General features: G+C 31.9%; 1 protein-coding gene across 1 annotated transcript in view; it reads left to right on the top strand.

Moving 5' to 3' along the window:
• LOC130895192 (uncharacterized) overlaps nt 1-14,689 on the top strand; it is a 40,257-nt gene extending 25,568 nt beyond the window's left edge. Inside the window, exons 9-10 of the mRNA XM_057802374.1 lie at nt 4,025-4,204; nt 5,274-14,689. Coding sequence (XP_057658357.1) covers nt 4,025-4,204; nt 5,274-5,350 — 257 coding nt within the window. The 3' untranslated portion in view covers nt 5,351-14,689. The remainder of the gene's footprint in view (nt 1-4,024; nt 4,205-5,273) is intronic.
• The last annotated feature ends 3,117 nt before the right edge of the window (nt 14,690-17,806 follow it).

The raw sequence follows: 17,806 nt of genomic DNA, 5'->3' as shown, positions 1-17,806 counted from the left end.
TATGTAATATACATACAAATGGATGACAACAAAGATTATAAAGGATTAGGAAAATTGAAAGATGAATTGAATTTATTACCTTTCATACAGTAGATAGTACTCAAGTAGTCAACCACATTAAATAACAATAGTCTAAGATACGACTGCAGGATTAGTGCGCTCATTTTATGCATATTATTTATAATTAGGAGAATATATATTTATCAGGTTGGTTAACAAAATTTGGCTGCGAATATTTTCAATTTATTTTTGGGAAAAAGGATCGTTTACTTGTTTTTTAAATAAAATCTCTAAAAATTTTAAAAAATCAAGGTTGCCATTGCCCTCCTGGCCTCACCTCTTCGCAGTCAGGTGTAAACAGGTATATTTATTAATTATATATCTAATTGAAGCTAATTTTTTCTATTTATTATCATATATGGTTTCCTAATTAAATCCGGCCGCAAATAAGGGTTGCTGGATGTTAAAGATGATAAATATTTAAATTAGAATGAGAAAGAGTTGGCGCGTAATATTATTCGTCAAACAAAGACAGCTATTGCCTACTGTACGACACTTTGAAGCTCTGTTTTCTTTGTAATGCATCATTTAAAAAGTGGTAAGTCATAAAAAATAGAAATATGATATTCTATAAGCAATTGAATCTACTAATGATTCAGAATATCATACAGAGTGTCTAAAAAAAATTGTAGTTCCAAAGCAAAAAGATAAAAAAGAATTTGAAGATTTTTCCAGGGCACAAACAGTAAATAAAATTTCAATTGATCTTCAAAATAGTATAGGTATAGTTACAATATAGATGACACAGTACAAACTTTGAGGTTTTTTTGTTAAAAATTTGTTTAATAAAAATAAATTACTGCATTTATCAAAAAATCAACAATTTAACAAATTCAATTAATACGCTTTTTAAATAATTATCATTTTGAAAAAATTAATTAATGCCCTTTTTTGAAAATACCAATTGTAAATTAATGATTTAAAAATTTTATGTTTTTCTTGTTGTAATTTTCAAATTTGTCATTTTGAAAAGGAAGATATTTCTTTTGAAGCATTTGTTACCCCCCAGTGGTTGAAAACTTGCATTCGAAGCATGTGCAATGACTTGAAAGCTTCGCACAGCTGGTAATCACTATCTTCGTCTGTCCGCCTTTTTTCACTCTACCTTGAATATTTATCATCTTTAACATCCAGCAACTCTTTGCCAATTTAATTAAGCAACCATATATGATAATAAATAGAAAAAAATAGCTTTCATTTCATATATAATTAATACATGTCCGTGCAAATGAAATCATACCTGTTTACACCTGGCTGTGAAGAGGTGAGGCCAGGTGCGCAACCGCAACCGTGATTTTTTAGAATCTTTATATAAATTGCCTAATGTAGGTGAGATTCTATTTAAAAAACAAATGAACGATCCTTTTTCTCAAAAATAAATTGAAAATACTTGCGGCCAAATTTTGTTAGGCAAACTGGTAAATATATATTTTCCTAATTATAAATATCCTTAAAAGTTTGGGTTTTAGCAAAAAACCGATGAGTGTAATAATCCTGCAGCCGAATATTGGACTATAATTAAGAATCAAGGATTGATAAGGGTAGTCAAAACTATTGATCACTTATGATGTCTATGAAGATTATTCTGTTGAATAGACTGTGTGCTGATGTACCTTGTCTGCTGAAGTCCAATTTTATGTAGAAACAACAAATTTATTCATTAAACACTAACATACACTAAACTAAAATAAAATGAGAGAGTTTCAGGACGATATCATTTAATAATGAATAGAATAGTTATTGTAAAAAACGGGAAAAAATAAATTGTATGTAAAATAATGTTGGAAAATCTTTTTTATTGTATTGTATTCGAAGAAATGATTTGTTAAAATGATAAGGACTATTTAGTTTATAATTTGTATGTATATTTCTAACGATCGATTTAAGACATACTCTCATCTTTACGACTACCCTGACTTAGATAGACCCCCTCCTATATCTAAGGGTGGGAGATGCAATCCCCACTTGCTAGATAGTACAAGAATTTTGTACATATGCTGTCGATAACTAATATATAACACACCGTTGAAATGACAAAATATTAGATACTGACTAATAGAAAGTAATATAAAGGATTTAAAACATTGTTATAAGCTGTGACCAAATTGAAAAATACCTTCCGTAAATTGGTAAATTATCCCGAATGTAAACAGTTAGTTGTGATCTGATCACTTTACATAACAAATAGAAATCGAACTCTCTCAGTTCCATCCGAATACTTAACAAATTAAAAATTAATTGGAAAACATTGCAAATTGCGAACATTTTACTAATTTGGATAAGTCAATGTATTAATAAACTGATCATCTTACTATAGAATAACTAGAATATAATACTTTTTTTGGAAAATAATATCTCAAAAATTTTGAAAATCTAGTACAAAATATAATGGGGATCGTGATTCAACTTTGTCATCTTTGAAAAGAGTCAATAACCAAGCAGGGTGTTATATATAATAATAATTTATGCTTCTAAATAATCTTGATTTTAGATCTCTTCTGTTATAAAATTAGTTTTTTTATATATTTTTTGAAATAAAAAAATTTTGATAAAAACTGAAAGTACTAGAAACGTCAAATAATATTCTCTACATGGAATTACCTTCTCAATTCTCCACTGATATACATATGGAGTTTGGACTGTCTAAGTGTAAGACCCTATATATCGAGAAAGGCATTATCATAAACGAAAATGGAAATATTGTACAGGCAATAGAAAACTGGGAAACCTACAAATACCTGGCAGGTTAGTCTAGGTTATTGTTGGACCACAAGCAGACAAAAGCCAGGATTAATATACTAAAAAAGTAAAATCACGTATGAAGTCCGAATTAAATGCAGGTAACTTAGTCCAGAAAATCAACCCCTATGCCACGTCTGTTCTAACGTACAATTTTGGAATCCTGAAGTGAATGGAAACAGAGCTAGAGGGTATTCAGAGGTTAACACGAACAATGATGGCGAAGAACAATAATCACCACCTCAAGTCATCCACTATTAGAACAACGTTGCCACGAATATCCCGCTTCTCGATAACACAAACCTAGAGAGAAAACTGAAGAGGTCGAATCCTTTTCAAGTTATCTAAGTGCTTAGTGTAAAAGAAGAGCAAAGTGCCGAGTTTTACATATTAGTGTTAGTGTATACAATATTAAATGTAGTTTAATGATTGAAGGAGCTTCTACAGAGTAAGACCCTTAGTTTACAGAAATTTATAGTAATTTAGGATAGAAAAAAATTGTTCATTGATCGAGATAATGATCAGATCACAATGATAGTGAGATTTTCAAGGTTTTTTTCAAAAAAAACACATCAGAAACTATTCAATATAATATCTGCTTAGCTAATACTGACTATCTGCACTGGCATAATCAAGTGTGCAACATCATTCACCAGGAATTAGCCAAGTTCGGTATATTCAATACTTTCACCCCTTACTAAAAGTACCAGCCGCAGAAGGTGTTAGAACATAACAATAATAGACTATACTGCAGTAGGTCGGAGGTGGTAGATAGAAGAATCAACGCAGTCCTTCTCGTCAACGTAGCCACACTGAATACTCACAACATTCTTAACAATCATCAGGAGAAACTGACCAAAGGTGAAAATTTGGTCGTCATTCCAGTTATTATGTCAGCAACAGCCGTCGAGTTTGAGACCCTGCATGATAGCATTACCAAAGAAGGCCTGTGATATTGAATACTTGCCAAACAGTACGAGCGTTTATTATGTGAACTGAGTTTAATACTTTTGATACTTTGTATCTGGAATATATAAATGAAACCAGCTCTAAGCTGAGTAGTGCATGAGTCTTTCACGTAACAATTACTCTTTATTGAATTATTTAAAAGAATATATAAATTACAATCAAGTACTGATTATAATAAAGAGTGTTTTCAATTGTACTACTATAAGCACACCCATTAACATAGGTTTCATGAAATTTTGTGTTTATTAATTTATAGGTACACCTGAAGCTCGTCGCAAGTCGATGGAAAACGTGAAACTTCCCATTATTGTTCATTGTAGTGCAGGGATAGGTAGAACAGGTTGCTTCTTAGCGATTCTCAACGGCATCCAGCAGCTAAGGACAAATGCAACTGTTGATGTTTTAGCTATTCTGTGTTCTCTTAGACTGAACAGAGGTAATTACAAATTTTTGTAACAATTAGCATATTGACGTTTTATTTTATAAATGGACCTTACATAAACACGATTATAATTGAAAATAATTTATATGTAGATAAATATAGTTTTAGAAATTCACTAATCTCCAGTTACGCAAAGTTAACAAACACTATCTGAGGTCTTATGGATAAATCCAATAAAAGCCGTAAACATAAATATATTTCTTTACAATAAATAAATGGTAATCAGTACGCAACACTTTTGTGAAGATCATTGTAACTTGTGCTAGTTGATAGTTTTATTTTTGTATATGTGTCACAAATAAAGTGTCTCAAAGTTTCAACATGCAGTAGTTGAAAGCTTTCCATGGTATTTCCATCTTACTAGTTGCTTAAATCACTAAACGATGTTCTTTAAGATATAGAATAGGAGCATAAACATACAACTCAAACTTTGTAGATAACTTTTTATTTCCTTGATGCAGATCATAAGTAGTTCTAAATATAACAAAATAGTCTCCCTGCTTTATCTTTTTTTAACTTCCGTATTACTTGTTCAACTTCTTCTCTTTGTATTGGTTGTTCGTTTCCATCCTTTTCTAGTTCTAGATGCCTTTCATATTGGATTTCCAGTTGTTCTTATTTTCCTACATTAAATAGCTCTTCAAAGTATTCCCTCCTCCCTCCATAATTTCTTAATCTTGTCTGAATACAACACCAATTTAATTTATTTGATTTATATTGTTCGATTAACCATTCTTATATCTTTTGTATACATTTTTTAAAATTACAATACCTGAGCTTGTAGCATTTATAGTGACAAATCCTCATCCACACTTTCTTATTAAACTCTGGTGAAGTGGAAATCCAGTGAAATAGTTGTTTTTATTGTTCTATTGAAAGTACACTGGTAGATTGTAACTTAGTAGATAAAAGATTTTAAATAGGCATTCCTATGTTCTATAAAAATTTTCCATTATTATATTATATCTTAAATCACTTCATTATATTGCATGCTTCATTTAACAAATTTTATTATTGGCATCATAATAATTTCAATGATAGTAATTTGATTTTTTTTTGTTAGGTGGAATGGTACAAACAGCAGAACAGTATGAACTCATTCATAGAGTTTTAAGTTTGTTTGCGGAAAGTATGACTTAGGTATAATGAATTAATGTTGAATTGTATTTAAAGAAATGTCTAGAGATATGTGGACAGATTGAAGAATATGAAAAACGATTTTGAATATGAAATTTGTTGAACTAATCAATGAATAGAAATTCACTCCGAATTCATATATAGATTGGAAACCCGTTGAAATATATATACAAACCAATTTTGTGGTATTGCCAAGCAGGAGAAAAGACTAATTAGCTAATTGTAGTGTGAAAATATTTTAAAAAACTTATATATAAAATATTTAAATGTACATTAGAAAACGTTGGAAGTTTTTGTTGACTTCTGATCTAAAAAATTAAAATTTTAAATTTCTTCAACTACAGTCATAGTAATTAAAGTTGAAAAAAATAGTTTTGAAATAATTTTGTTAACAGAATGCACTCAATACTTCAAACAATTTACGTTGATATAGAATATAATATAGTAAACATATAAGTATAATCATATAATATTATAGTGACAGATACAAATGAATATTAGGAAATTGAAGCAAAGTCATCTTCCAATATTTGGAATATTCTTCATCAGTGCAAATACACATTCTGAAAAAAATAATCCGCATTTTTGTTTTAAACTAAATTTTTAGAAATTTGTAATGTTACCTGCTTTGTTGTGGTCCCACAGCATCGACTCTGCTTTGAAGTAACTTTTTACACAAGCTTGAACGGTTTAGTTCCTTTGAAGCTGATTTGTTTGTTGGGAATCAGGAGCACTTTGAGGTAGGGATGTTTAAAGAGTCTCTCTGCACGTCTCCTGGCGACTTTCCTCATTTCATCTGGAATACATTCGACTTGGAGGTTTCTCTGTAGATTTTCGTTCCAAACACGCCAAGGAGTACTTGCAATATTCCTTATTAATCGGTTTCGAAGGGTTTTTAAACTATGATTGCTTTTTTTAGTACAACCACATAGTTGCAGGTCATACATCCACACCAATTAGAAAAACCGTTTATATATTAATAATTTGTTTTAAATGGAAAGCTACTTTGTATTTAACTGTTTAGTTTTCTCTTTAACAAGTTGATTCCATTTAAGTTTGATGTCTATTTTTAAGCACAGATATTTTGCTGTATTTTATTATGAACAAAATAATTTGAAATATTTTTTTTTCTTTTGCTGTTAAAGTTAATTTATACCGAAGTAGATGCTCTAGGCGGATTGTGAAGTGGATGTGACATATACGGGTTACGTCGTAGTATTCCTTATCTTCACGTTTAACAAACATTGCGATAACCTCTAAATTGGCGCTGTGTGTTGAAAAAATGGGAGGTAAAGCGATAACGACGTAGCCCGTATACTTCACTTCCGCTCCAGAATACACCTAAAGCATCTACTTACCTGTCTATATATGACTGTCGTATTTCAGTTAGTCACTAAAGACATTTTCTTTCGCTTCATTATCAGGCATTGGTGCCAAATCTTCTCGAACGCTTTAAAAGTATCCAGAAATATGGCTGAGTCAATTTTATGGTATTTCAGTGATTTTTCAATTTTAGTTTCCAGTTGATCCAAACTCTATTCAAATTTCTATCATGAAATCCACATTGCTGCGGTTTGATATTTTTTGACAACTATGTGGTTATTTCAGCCTAAATGATGCTTCTTCTTCTACTTCTTGGAGATCTGTCGATTGTTAACTATCTTTCCACCTTTTAGGTGGTCTCCCGGGAGGCCTTGAGCCGGGCGGGACTATTCTCGGAAGTCTGTTCTCGTCCATCCGTCTTACATGGTTGTACCACTGCCTCTTACGTTGTTTTCCCCATCTCACAATGTCTTGTATCCCGCACTGCTCTTTGACATCTGTGTTTCTTACTCTGTCTCTTCTTGATTTCCCCTCAGCATTTGTTTCGTCTTGTTGGTGTCCTCGCGGATTTCCGTGCCGTACGTCATGATGGGACTGATACAAGTATTGTAGATTCTAATTTTGCTATCTTTGCGCATGTACGGGTTGAACCAGACTATATCTCGTAGGCATCCTGATAGTGAGGATGCTTTGTTAATCTGGCTTCTTAGGTCTTTAACTGGGTCGTGGGTACTTAATATAACTATGCCCAGATATCTGAATTGCATAACTTGTTCTATGGGATTGTCCTCCACCACCAGCTTACATCTGAGCGGATCCTTCGCGATTGTCATACATTTGGTTTTGCTGATAGAAATGTTCATATTCAGTTGTACCAAGAAGAACTGGAAGAGTTGTTTTTGTAGGTCGTTTTCACTGTCTAATTCCTCCCGGTGTTGGGATATTTTCAGTGAATTGATTTCCTACCTTGACCTTTGTTACGTTATTGTTATTTAGGTTATGGATTATCTTCGTTATGTTTGCTGGTGCCTTATTTTCTATCAATATATGCAAAATGTCTCCCAACCGGACCCTATCAAATGCCTTTGTTAGGTCAATGAAGCAGATATACGCTGGCATATTGTACTGTAGCCTTTTCTTTTATTTGTTTTATTATGAACACTGCGTCTGTTATTGACTGTCCCTTTGTAAAGCCTTGTTGTTTTCAGCATTCTTAATTTGTGTTTCCAGTTTGCCCTTGAGAATATTCGTGAAAATTTTCATTACCATATTCAAGAGATTTATTCCTCTATAGTTTTCTGGGCAGGTTTTTAGTCCTTTCTTGAATACAGGTATGGTGATTCTGTTTTTCAGTTTCTTGAGTTTTGCTTCCACCTCTTCATAAGCGACCGTACCACTTATATCTGTTTCGTATTCGTTTATATTCGGCATTTCCTTAGCATCGTAAAGCTCTTTATAATGCTGTTGCCATGTCTCTATTGGTACTCCTTTGGTCTGCACGAACTCGTTAACTTGTTTTTTTCTGTTCCGAATCATTTTCCACACTTTCCTTTGGGCGCCATACCGATCGTGGTCCATGTCACTAGTTAATTAGCCCAGTGTGCTCTTTTGATTGATCTTATTCTTTCTTTCGACAGTGCGCTTTTGTATGTTGAGTAACATTTTCTTTTTGATTCAGAGAGTTCTTTTACCTCTTGACAAAACCATGGTTTGGTGTGGTTTGTCACGTTTACATTAATTTTACGATTTCCAATCGCTTCCTCCGCTGTTTCTTTGATGCATTTCGCAGTACTTTGCCAGCTCTCTTCTACTCCCCATTCTGGTTTCAAATCTATCTCTCCGTTGTTAGAGACTCCAGATTGTACTTTCGATTAACTGTGGGTGTTTTCTCTTTTGTTGTGGACGTTTTAGTAGTATCTTGCCAAGAACAAGGTTGTGATCAGTCCCCAGGCTAGTGCTCTGACGTCGAGTACTTGTGCGGGTGTTATTACTCGATTTGTGAGTATGAAGTCTATCATCGATCGCTGGCCTCGATTGTTATTGAAAGTGTATTTGTGTTGGTCTTTATGTGGAAAGTACATGTTATTGATCCTCACTTCATTTCTAGCGCAGAAGTCTATTAGTACTTCGCCGTTTTCATTAATTATGGTTTCATTATACTTTTGCTTCACGCCTGGTATTACATCGTTCCCGATCCGTTCATTAAGATTTCCGAGTATGATAATTTCGTCTTTAGTATTTATGTTGTTCATGATGTTTTGTAGTTGCTGATAGAAGTGCAGATAAATGATGCATTAATTAGAAATGTAAGATTTACCATAGCTTTTCTAAATAATTTGTTCAATATCTCATCACTAATCGATTAAAAGCTAAGGATTTTTTTGTATTGATATTATTTTGGACTATTTTATAAAATTTTTTTATTGGCCGATACTATAGTCTTGAATTCAGTTGCCTCTTGTTCATGATCCACTCGTGTTTATTCAAGATTTTGTTAATAGATATTTTGTATGTAATTAACAACTTATCTTTATTGTCTACAGATCGCTTCTTTTGCAATACTTTTATAAGGTACTTTTATTTTTTTTAAACATTTAGCTAAGCTTAGTGTGGGTAATAGTCTAAGAGCTGGTCGCTATCTCGACTAAGGTACTCGTCACAAAGCTACAATTTCTTGTATGATTGATTTAATTATAGTTAAGTATCAAAACGTACTTCTGCTTGGTGTGGTGCTGTTGCAATAATACCCCTTTTATTTTTATAATTGTAATTGTTGTTAAATATTGTTTCACACGTCTACCGTTGACAAATGTTTTAATTTATATTATCTGGAATCTGTAAAAAAATTGGCAGAATAGTCTGGCGCTTACAAGTATCTCCAGGTGAGTTTGACATTATGACAAATGAATGAATTTAATATTATACTTTAAGAATATAATATTTTAATTACAAAATAGTTAAGAATTACCTGCAGATTGACTTGATGTTGAAAGATATTTTGACTTGAGTGTCATTTGTCATTTATCTCAAGAGGCAAGATGACATTTTTATATTTATGTTCACGTGATTTTCTAATTTTCAAAATATCATGACACTTTGAGAAAATCGCAGACTTGAACTTAATTAATTTCACACAATTATTGTTTTTACAAAACACACAAACAACTTCTTGTGCACAAAAATTTTTATAGCAATTGCTATGATACACAGCTGCATTACTTGTTTTGTCAGGAAAAACAGTGTCACTATATTTATCTCCAAACGCTTGTATATTCTTCAATAATTCAAATGTTTATGATAAAATTGCAGGCGTAAATTTTTTCAACCTTTCACTATCTTATTTTTTACAAAACACGCAGACATTTTTTGGTGTCGATTTCTCACATTTTCACTGTAAGTTAAAAATGACACAGAACTGGAATCAAAAATAATACTAACATATGTTTGAAACAATTAATAATTAAAACAAAGCTGGCGATGGTAAACTAGAAAAAAATCTGTTTGTAGAGAAATTGTATAAGTTAACTTTCTCCGAAAAAGCTAGCGTTGCAACTGACGAACTCAACGGAAATTTTCCTCACAATAGGCTATGCACAAAGCAATCTATGTGAGGCCTGTATTTAGGTATACAATGTTTAGACGAAGGGTCGATGAAGGATTGTGACGAAATCTGTAGAATATTAATATACCTTCAATTTTTCTACAGTAAGAATAGTATATGTATGTATATGGGGTTCGAACACGAATGCATCCTCTTCAGATTAATTTTAGAAGTATTTACAACCGAGAAAATCTTTTTTTTTACACGTTTAAAATGGTATGAATTGAAACATACGTAAATAGCAGACTTGGTAAAGCATATTATTAAATATGAGGATATATTGAAAAATGCTTAGTCTACTATAGAACCAAACAAAATTTCCATGTCAAAATATTTTATTACTCAACATATTCTACTCTGAATTTCAAAAAAAAATGTTTCTTCTTGCTCTGTAAACCAGACCTCAACAGCTTTTATATTACCTCCTCGTTGGAAGACTTTTTAAACGAACTTTTATTCAGTTGAGGAAAGGGATGATAGTGGGACGGAGCCAAATCTGGTGAATAAGGGGGATGTTCTAGTAATTCAAACCCTAAATCACGAGTTTTTTGCAAGGAAATATGAGATTTGTGAGCAGGGGCGTTGTCCTGCAAAAACAAAACATCTTTGGATAGCTTTTCGTCTTTTCTCTTTAATTTATTCCCGTATAGAGGTCACTAATGTCGAATAGTAATATCCAGTTATTGTTCTACCCTTATCCATGAAATCAATCATGATTACTCCATGACAATCCCAAAAAACTGAAGCAAGAATTTTTTCAGCAGATTTTTGGACACGAAACTTCTTAGGTCTTGGGGAACCAGAGTGTCGCCATTCCATCGATTGTTGCTTTGTTTCTGGATCCATAGTAACAATTCGGTTTAAGAAGTCTACATCGTTTTCAAATCGAGCACAGATCGAACGCGATGCTTCTACCCTTGCACGCTTTTGGTCAACATTCAAACATTTGGGGATCCATTGTGCAGCAATTTTTCTCGTGTCCAAATTGACGTGAACTGATATTGATTGATATTTTCCATCCAGACAAGTTACCATAATCTGAGGTTATATCTAGGAGAAAATTTTTTCATACTTCTAACAAAAAACTGTTTTTGATAGCTCCGCTTGCTGCCTAATTTCGTGGACATATAACGTAATAGATTTGATAACTTCGTAGTCATTTAAATGAATGCCTTGTGAAATGTTTTTATGTAGGTAGGTATACATCCAATTTTTTAATTTCTAGTGTGGATAATTACTCTTGTTCGTATTATAAGAGTCCATTTATATTCCATTGAAGTAACCAGTGCTTTTTCCATTGTTCTGTAGCTGATACCACAGAAGGGTTCGGATCTCTTGAAGGGCTTGTCTGCCCCCGCTTTAAAGAGCTTATCAGCTATTTAATTTCCCTTCGTTCCGGTGTGTCCTGGGTTCCGTTGTAGGGTAACTTTATTTTTCTTGCCTAGCTCCTTTAATTTTTCTAGGCAATCTCTAACTTGTTTGGATTTTATGATATTGGAGCTTAGAGCTCTAATAGGATGATGATTTCCTGTTTGCTCTTTGTTCCTTTGCCCTTTGCTCCTCTCTAGATTGAACCGACCACATTTTTCAATTGCATATATTTCTGCTTGAAAAATGCTTGGTGCGTTGCTCAGGCTTTAAGAGTGTTTGGTTCGGGGCCCGTACACTCCTATTCCAGTTCCGTCTGCTGTTTTAGAGCTGTTTAGTTAATTTTGCCGGGATGATAGTGCTTCCAAATTTTGGGTTTTCAGATAATTCAAATAAATTAGTTAATTTCATAATTTTTGATTGTGAAATTTGAAATATAAAACATAATTTTCTTTTGATTGTGAAATTTGAAATATAAAACATAATTTTCTTTTGATTGCTTAAGTACTATTTATTTAATGTTCTAAATACTCAGATGTTGTGAATTCAGCAAGATCTTTAACAATATTTAATGAAAAATGTGTTCCAAAAACACTATACCTGACTATTCTCGTTACCTTTCTTTTACTATTTCTCTTTCTTATAATAGGGGTTGTATTATTTAACTGATTACTATCTAATCTTTCATCATACTGTTAATGCTTCTAGGATTGTTAATTATGCTCTCTATATTCAAACTATGTTCAACTTGATGGTACACCCTGTATTTCTATACCATTCTGGAATGATTGTAGTATACAATATTTTTGGTTTTCTAATGTCATTAATTTTTTTCTAGCAATAAGTACATTTCTTTCAATTTAATATCTATTTGTTCTCTTGATTATATATATTCTACAATGTAAAATAAAATATAAAATAAAAAAAAACTTTCATGTGAAGGACTTCTTTTCAATTGCTGTCCAACGGTTTTATAAATTAAAAGCCATTTTATTCCCTTACATCTGTTTTTAGTACTATCGAATTGTGCTACAACTAAAACTATTTTTGTTTGAACTATCGAATCAATTTCCTACACTATTTTTATTTGTGAATTAAAATAATGTAATTGCTCAGTTATTGTTTTCTCCTGGTTGGTTATATAACTGCTATATAATAGTTTTTTGATAGAACGTTCACTCAAGATATGTTACCGCCTTTTTTACAATGAATATATATTGCATTTATTAAATAGAAAATAAGAAAATTCGAAAATTAACATAAATGTATTCCAATCGTTCATGATATTTGAAAGGATTTTTGATATACCCATAGTAGTTGTAATGGAAGTTAATGTATGTATCAAGATTTTAGAATTCTCAGTGGCGCGTGCCATAATTAAAAAATATATATAGAAATGTTCTTTGAAACACTCTTAACTTTTTTAAAAAGTATTTTTATTTACAATAAACGACTTATAATTTCTACAGAAAATAATTTTACAGACAAATCAATACTTTAACAATGAACAGTAACAAAACAATGAATGAACTCGAATTTAATGCAATGAATTTATATTTATTTGATACGTATTTTGGAATCCTATCTAGCACTTTTTTCCATTTATATAAATACTGTGGAATGTAGAGTATCAAAAACTATCATTATTAGAACTAAGGATCTTTTCGATTTTAATTGTCTTGGTATTGCTATTGCAGTCTCCTTAATCCAACTAGACCATGGGCGCTCTCCAGAATAATTGGAGAATCCTTCGGACGTCACTGGTTTTGAAGCAAAGTTCGTCGACTAGATCAAATCGTAGGATTCTCCTCTGTATATTTATAAAAGTTTGACAATTGCAGGGGATGTGTATCGTAGTTTTCTCCTCTAATCCACAGACTTGACAGTCTGAATCGGCGGCCCGTGCTCTGCAGTGAGGCCATAAAATGGCAGTCCAAATACGAAACCAAATTTGTTGGAGATATGCAGAATCATGTTTAAAACATTTAAGAAAAGTCAGTACAAGAAATTGGTTATGTTCTCATTTTTCGGTAGTTTGTAACTACTAGTTTTACTAAAGCTATATCATACAATCACATATACAGTAAGTGGCAAGGGACAAAGTTGCCAATGCGTGAGTTATAAAAGGAAACAACATTGTCGATGTACAGGCATGAATAACAACACCATTGTGTAGACTTGAATCATTATGAGATAACAAAAAATATTATGGTATAAAAAAAACAGAATCGGAATACAAGTCTTCTAGTGAGAAAGGAGTAAATATAGGAATAATTTTGTGGACTGTGACATTAAATGAAAATTGAATATACAAGATGATCCAGAATTCTACACTTGACAGTACATCCAAAAATAATGGTACTTCTCAATGTATCTTTTTTTTCTATTATGAAGCAATGAAGAAGTACAACAGTTGAAAGGGAACCACTTCTTCAAATATCTGTAGTTTTGAGTATGGCGTTCTTATTTTGGTTGTGATTGTAACATGAGGGTTGAAACAATTTCACAAAATTTGTCTTTAGGCCCTTCTACGAAAGGTGTGCTCTTCTAATATTCTTTTAAATACTTGTATCTCCTGTATTTTGCAATTTTGGAAAAAGTGTTCATTATTTTTGTTTTTTTATAAATTGTCCAAAACTGTTTCCTTTCTTGATAGTTGGCTTTGTCACTAAACTATCTGGTTTTTGTAACATAACTTGTTCATTATTATATGAAATACTCACGCACATAATCAAAATAATATATTATGCAATTGGCATGAAATAGCTATTTCTAATTAATTGCAATTTGTACTTTGTCTACTACTGTTTCCTATTACATGTAAATTAATAAATAAAAAACAAAAATCGAATAAAAGATTTATATTATTGTGTACCGAGTGTAAAACTTTTTATTTTTAACCAATTTGCTAGAATAAGTTACTAAAACGTTTTCTGAAAATGCAATTCAAGAAGAGAACACAAGATTATTAATAATCTTTTTTATGCTAGTAGTAACAAAGTTTTTATTTTTATCAACTTCCTCTAATTAAATTAATAAAAATGCGAAAATACATTCTTTGGGGAGAAGAAAAAATCTTATATACTTCACGGAATGTGAGTATATTTACTTACATCCCTCATAGTATATTTATTTTTTTTGTATTAGCTGGCGATATTGTCTTTTAGTATATAAAAATCGAAAACTAGTATTTACAATTCAAATATCATGAATGAAAGTATTAAACTAGTATGTTCTTTTTTGTTATTGTAGTCTTTGAAAATCTGTTGTAAAAACTCCACACTAATTATAAACCTATCGATGTTTGCTAACTTGCAGTAGCTGTTCGTAAACAAAGTACTTATCAAAATGATTTTGATTAACCATACATATTGAATGTTGAAGATAATCAAGAAAGAAGTATATATATTGTATGTGATAATTTCTAGGTATTAAGAAAAGTTAATGTATATTTTTAATATTTTATATTTTTTGTATTTTTGTTGTTTAATTATATTTGTATTGGAACTATAAATTTTAAATAAGTGTTGAAAGCAAAAATGTATTTGTAATTGTCGTTTAAATGGGTAATTATTAATATCAGAAACTCCGTTATACAGGTCGTTTAAGAATAACATACAATAAAGTAAGGGTACATGTAGATCTCATTGGGTTATATCGTGTACTTTTATAAAATACAGACTGTTCAAAAAAAGTTTTATTGCAATTTTTTTCATGAACCTAATTACCTAATAATCATCAGTATGTTATGTCAATTTTAATACTCTAAAGAAAACTATTTTAACTTCTAAATTTGTTTCTTCTCCTTCTTTCTTTTTTCTTGATACTTGTTTTATTCTACTATTCAGCCTCTTGAGAACTACATGTCAAGTTTTCGTGCCATCTCCTCGGAGGTTGGCGGGAGATCTCCTTGAAGTTGGTTTTTCATCCTTTGCCTGTCCATCTTCCATAATTCTGCCGACGTGGTGTCTCCATAATCGCCGTCTCTATCTCTAGAATCATACTAAATTTTAAATCTTCAGATTTTCTCTTATAACTTTGCTCCTTTTGTTATACATGTTTTCATCTCTGCTGTTCTCATCATATTCTCCGATTTTGTTGTGTCCACAAAGATTCTTGAGGCCTTATTTATTTGGATTCGTACCTCTTGTTGTTTTTGTCGCTTCTGATCTCAACTCCTAAATTTGTACATTGCAGACACTGGTAAATGGGGCTGCCGTTCACAGCTAGTTTATATCTTGTAGTAACTTTTTCTACAGAACCGATATAGCTAACAGTGCAGGCCATCCTCGTTATAGCATAATATCTTTATCGATCTTCGTCCTATCTTATACCCTATAGAAACTTATATGGTATTTATTATTTCATCCATAATCAAATTGAACAAGATGGGCTCAGACTGTCACCTTGTCGAATTCCTGTGAGTATTGGAACTTATTCGCTAAACTCCTGGTGTGTTTTTTGGTTTTTATTTAGCTCTTCTATTACGTTTATTCTATTTATGTAATTTAATTATTTAGGTGTTTGGCGTTCGCGAAGTATATTAATGATGTCAGCTATTTGAACTCTATAAAATGCGACAAAATAAAGGAACAGGGGTTTTAGATATTGAATACATTTTTCAGTCATTTTTCTTAGAATGAATTTTAATGTTAATATTCTAATAACTCACATTTGTAAGGAGAGATCAGTTTATTTCTATTTGGATCTCTTCAGAATCGTCAAATGCTTTCTTGTTGGTAAGCTCTAATCCAAGCTGAAAACAATTACAGCCAGCGCTTCTATTTGGTTCTTTTTTTTTTGTGGTTTACACACCAGCAAATGCTGTAGTCTTCGATAAAATGAGATAAAATTTCTTTTATTTACGAGGTGCTTTATATTCAAATATATTGTACACATGGCGCCAAAAAGAGTGTATAACTACCCACGGCCACGCCGAGCTTGGTCATCAGCGCCTTTGTGCGATATCAATGATACTCCTCTGTCTGTATGATTTTGTAAATGAGTAAACTACTTTATTACCAAATAGGGAAATTATGAAATAACTCCTATTATACAAGGTGTCTGAAAAGAAAATTCACAGTTAAATAAAAAATGTTTTAAAAATTAAGGAGTTTATTGAATGTTTGTTGTAACATTTAAATACATTGCTTACCAATTTACTTGTCATAAATAACATCCTCCAATTGTAAACCGTTGCGCTCACGGTTTTCGTTCAATCGAGCACTAAAATTGCCTATGACGGCTCTGCGGGTATTCTTTATGATGGTTGCCATTTCGTGACGAATAGTTTCTTTTAATTGTGCGGTGAAGTCAGTTTGTTAGTGTAAATTTTAGATTTGACATAACCCCATAGGGAAAAGTCCATAGGTGTTAAATTTGGACTCCGTGGAGGCTAACTTATGTCACCTCTTCTGGAGATCAATTTGCGAGGAAAAATTCCACGAACTCGTGGCAGACATCCATTGGACGTGTGAAGTTGCTCCCACTTTGTTCTTTGGTTATAACCATTAAAGTTTTGCAGTTCAGGGACGAAGACGTGGTCTACATCTACACATAACGCTCTGAATTCTCTGTTACTGTGCGCCCTCTTTCATCTTCGAACAAGTAAAGGCTTGCTTTCTGATTATTAAAATGAGCAGAACTTGAAATATAAAGCTGCTAAGTGTTGTCAGCTACTAATTTGTTACAACAAATATATAATTTTTTTAAACTGAATTATCTGTGATACTTTTCATCATTTCCAAGATGCCTATCATAATAATAACCCGAAAACTTTCTATTTGAAACGTCACATTAGAATGTAAAACTGTTGGCCAAATATCTCGATCATCTTTGGAAATATCTTTCTATCCAGATAACCAGATGAAATTAGCAAAATAAAATAAGTCACTTAATTGAAATTTGAACACCAAATGCTTACATCCACACTACAATTAACTACCGAAATACCCGGCAACAAGGTTCAGGAGTTCCATCTAACGACTTGTTTCGTTTGTTTCTTTGAACTTTACTTGGTTATTTGTTGATAAGTCTTATGAGCAGCGCAATTGAAAAGTTACTGAGGCTTGCTATATTTGTTCTTTTTTGGCTTTCTGGTATTAAAACATCTGATTAATATAAAAATTCATTGTGAAATACGTGTGTGTTGGTAAATCACTGATAAC

This window comes from Diorhabda carinulata, chromosome 6, assembly GCF_026250575.1.
Source record: "Diorhabda carinulata isolate Delta chromosome 6, icDioCari1.1, whole genome shotgun sequence".
In the NCBI taxonomy this organism is placed as follows: Eukaryota; Metazoa; Arthropoda; class Insecta; order Coleoptera; family Chrysomelidae; genus Diorhabda; species Diorhabda carinulata.
Note: the sequence above shows the minus strand (reverse complement) of the source record. Positions and strands in the feature narration are given on the sequence as shown.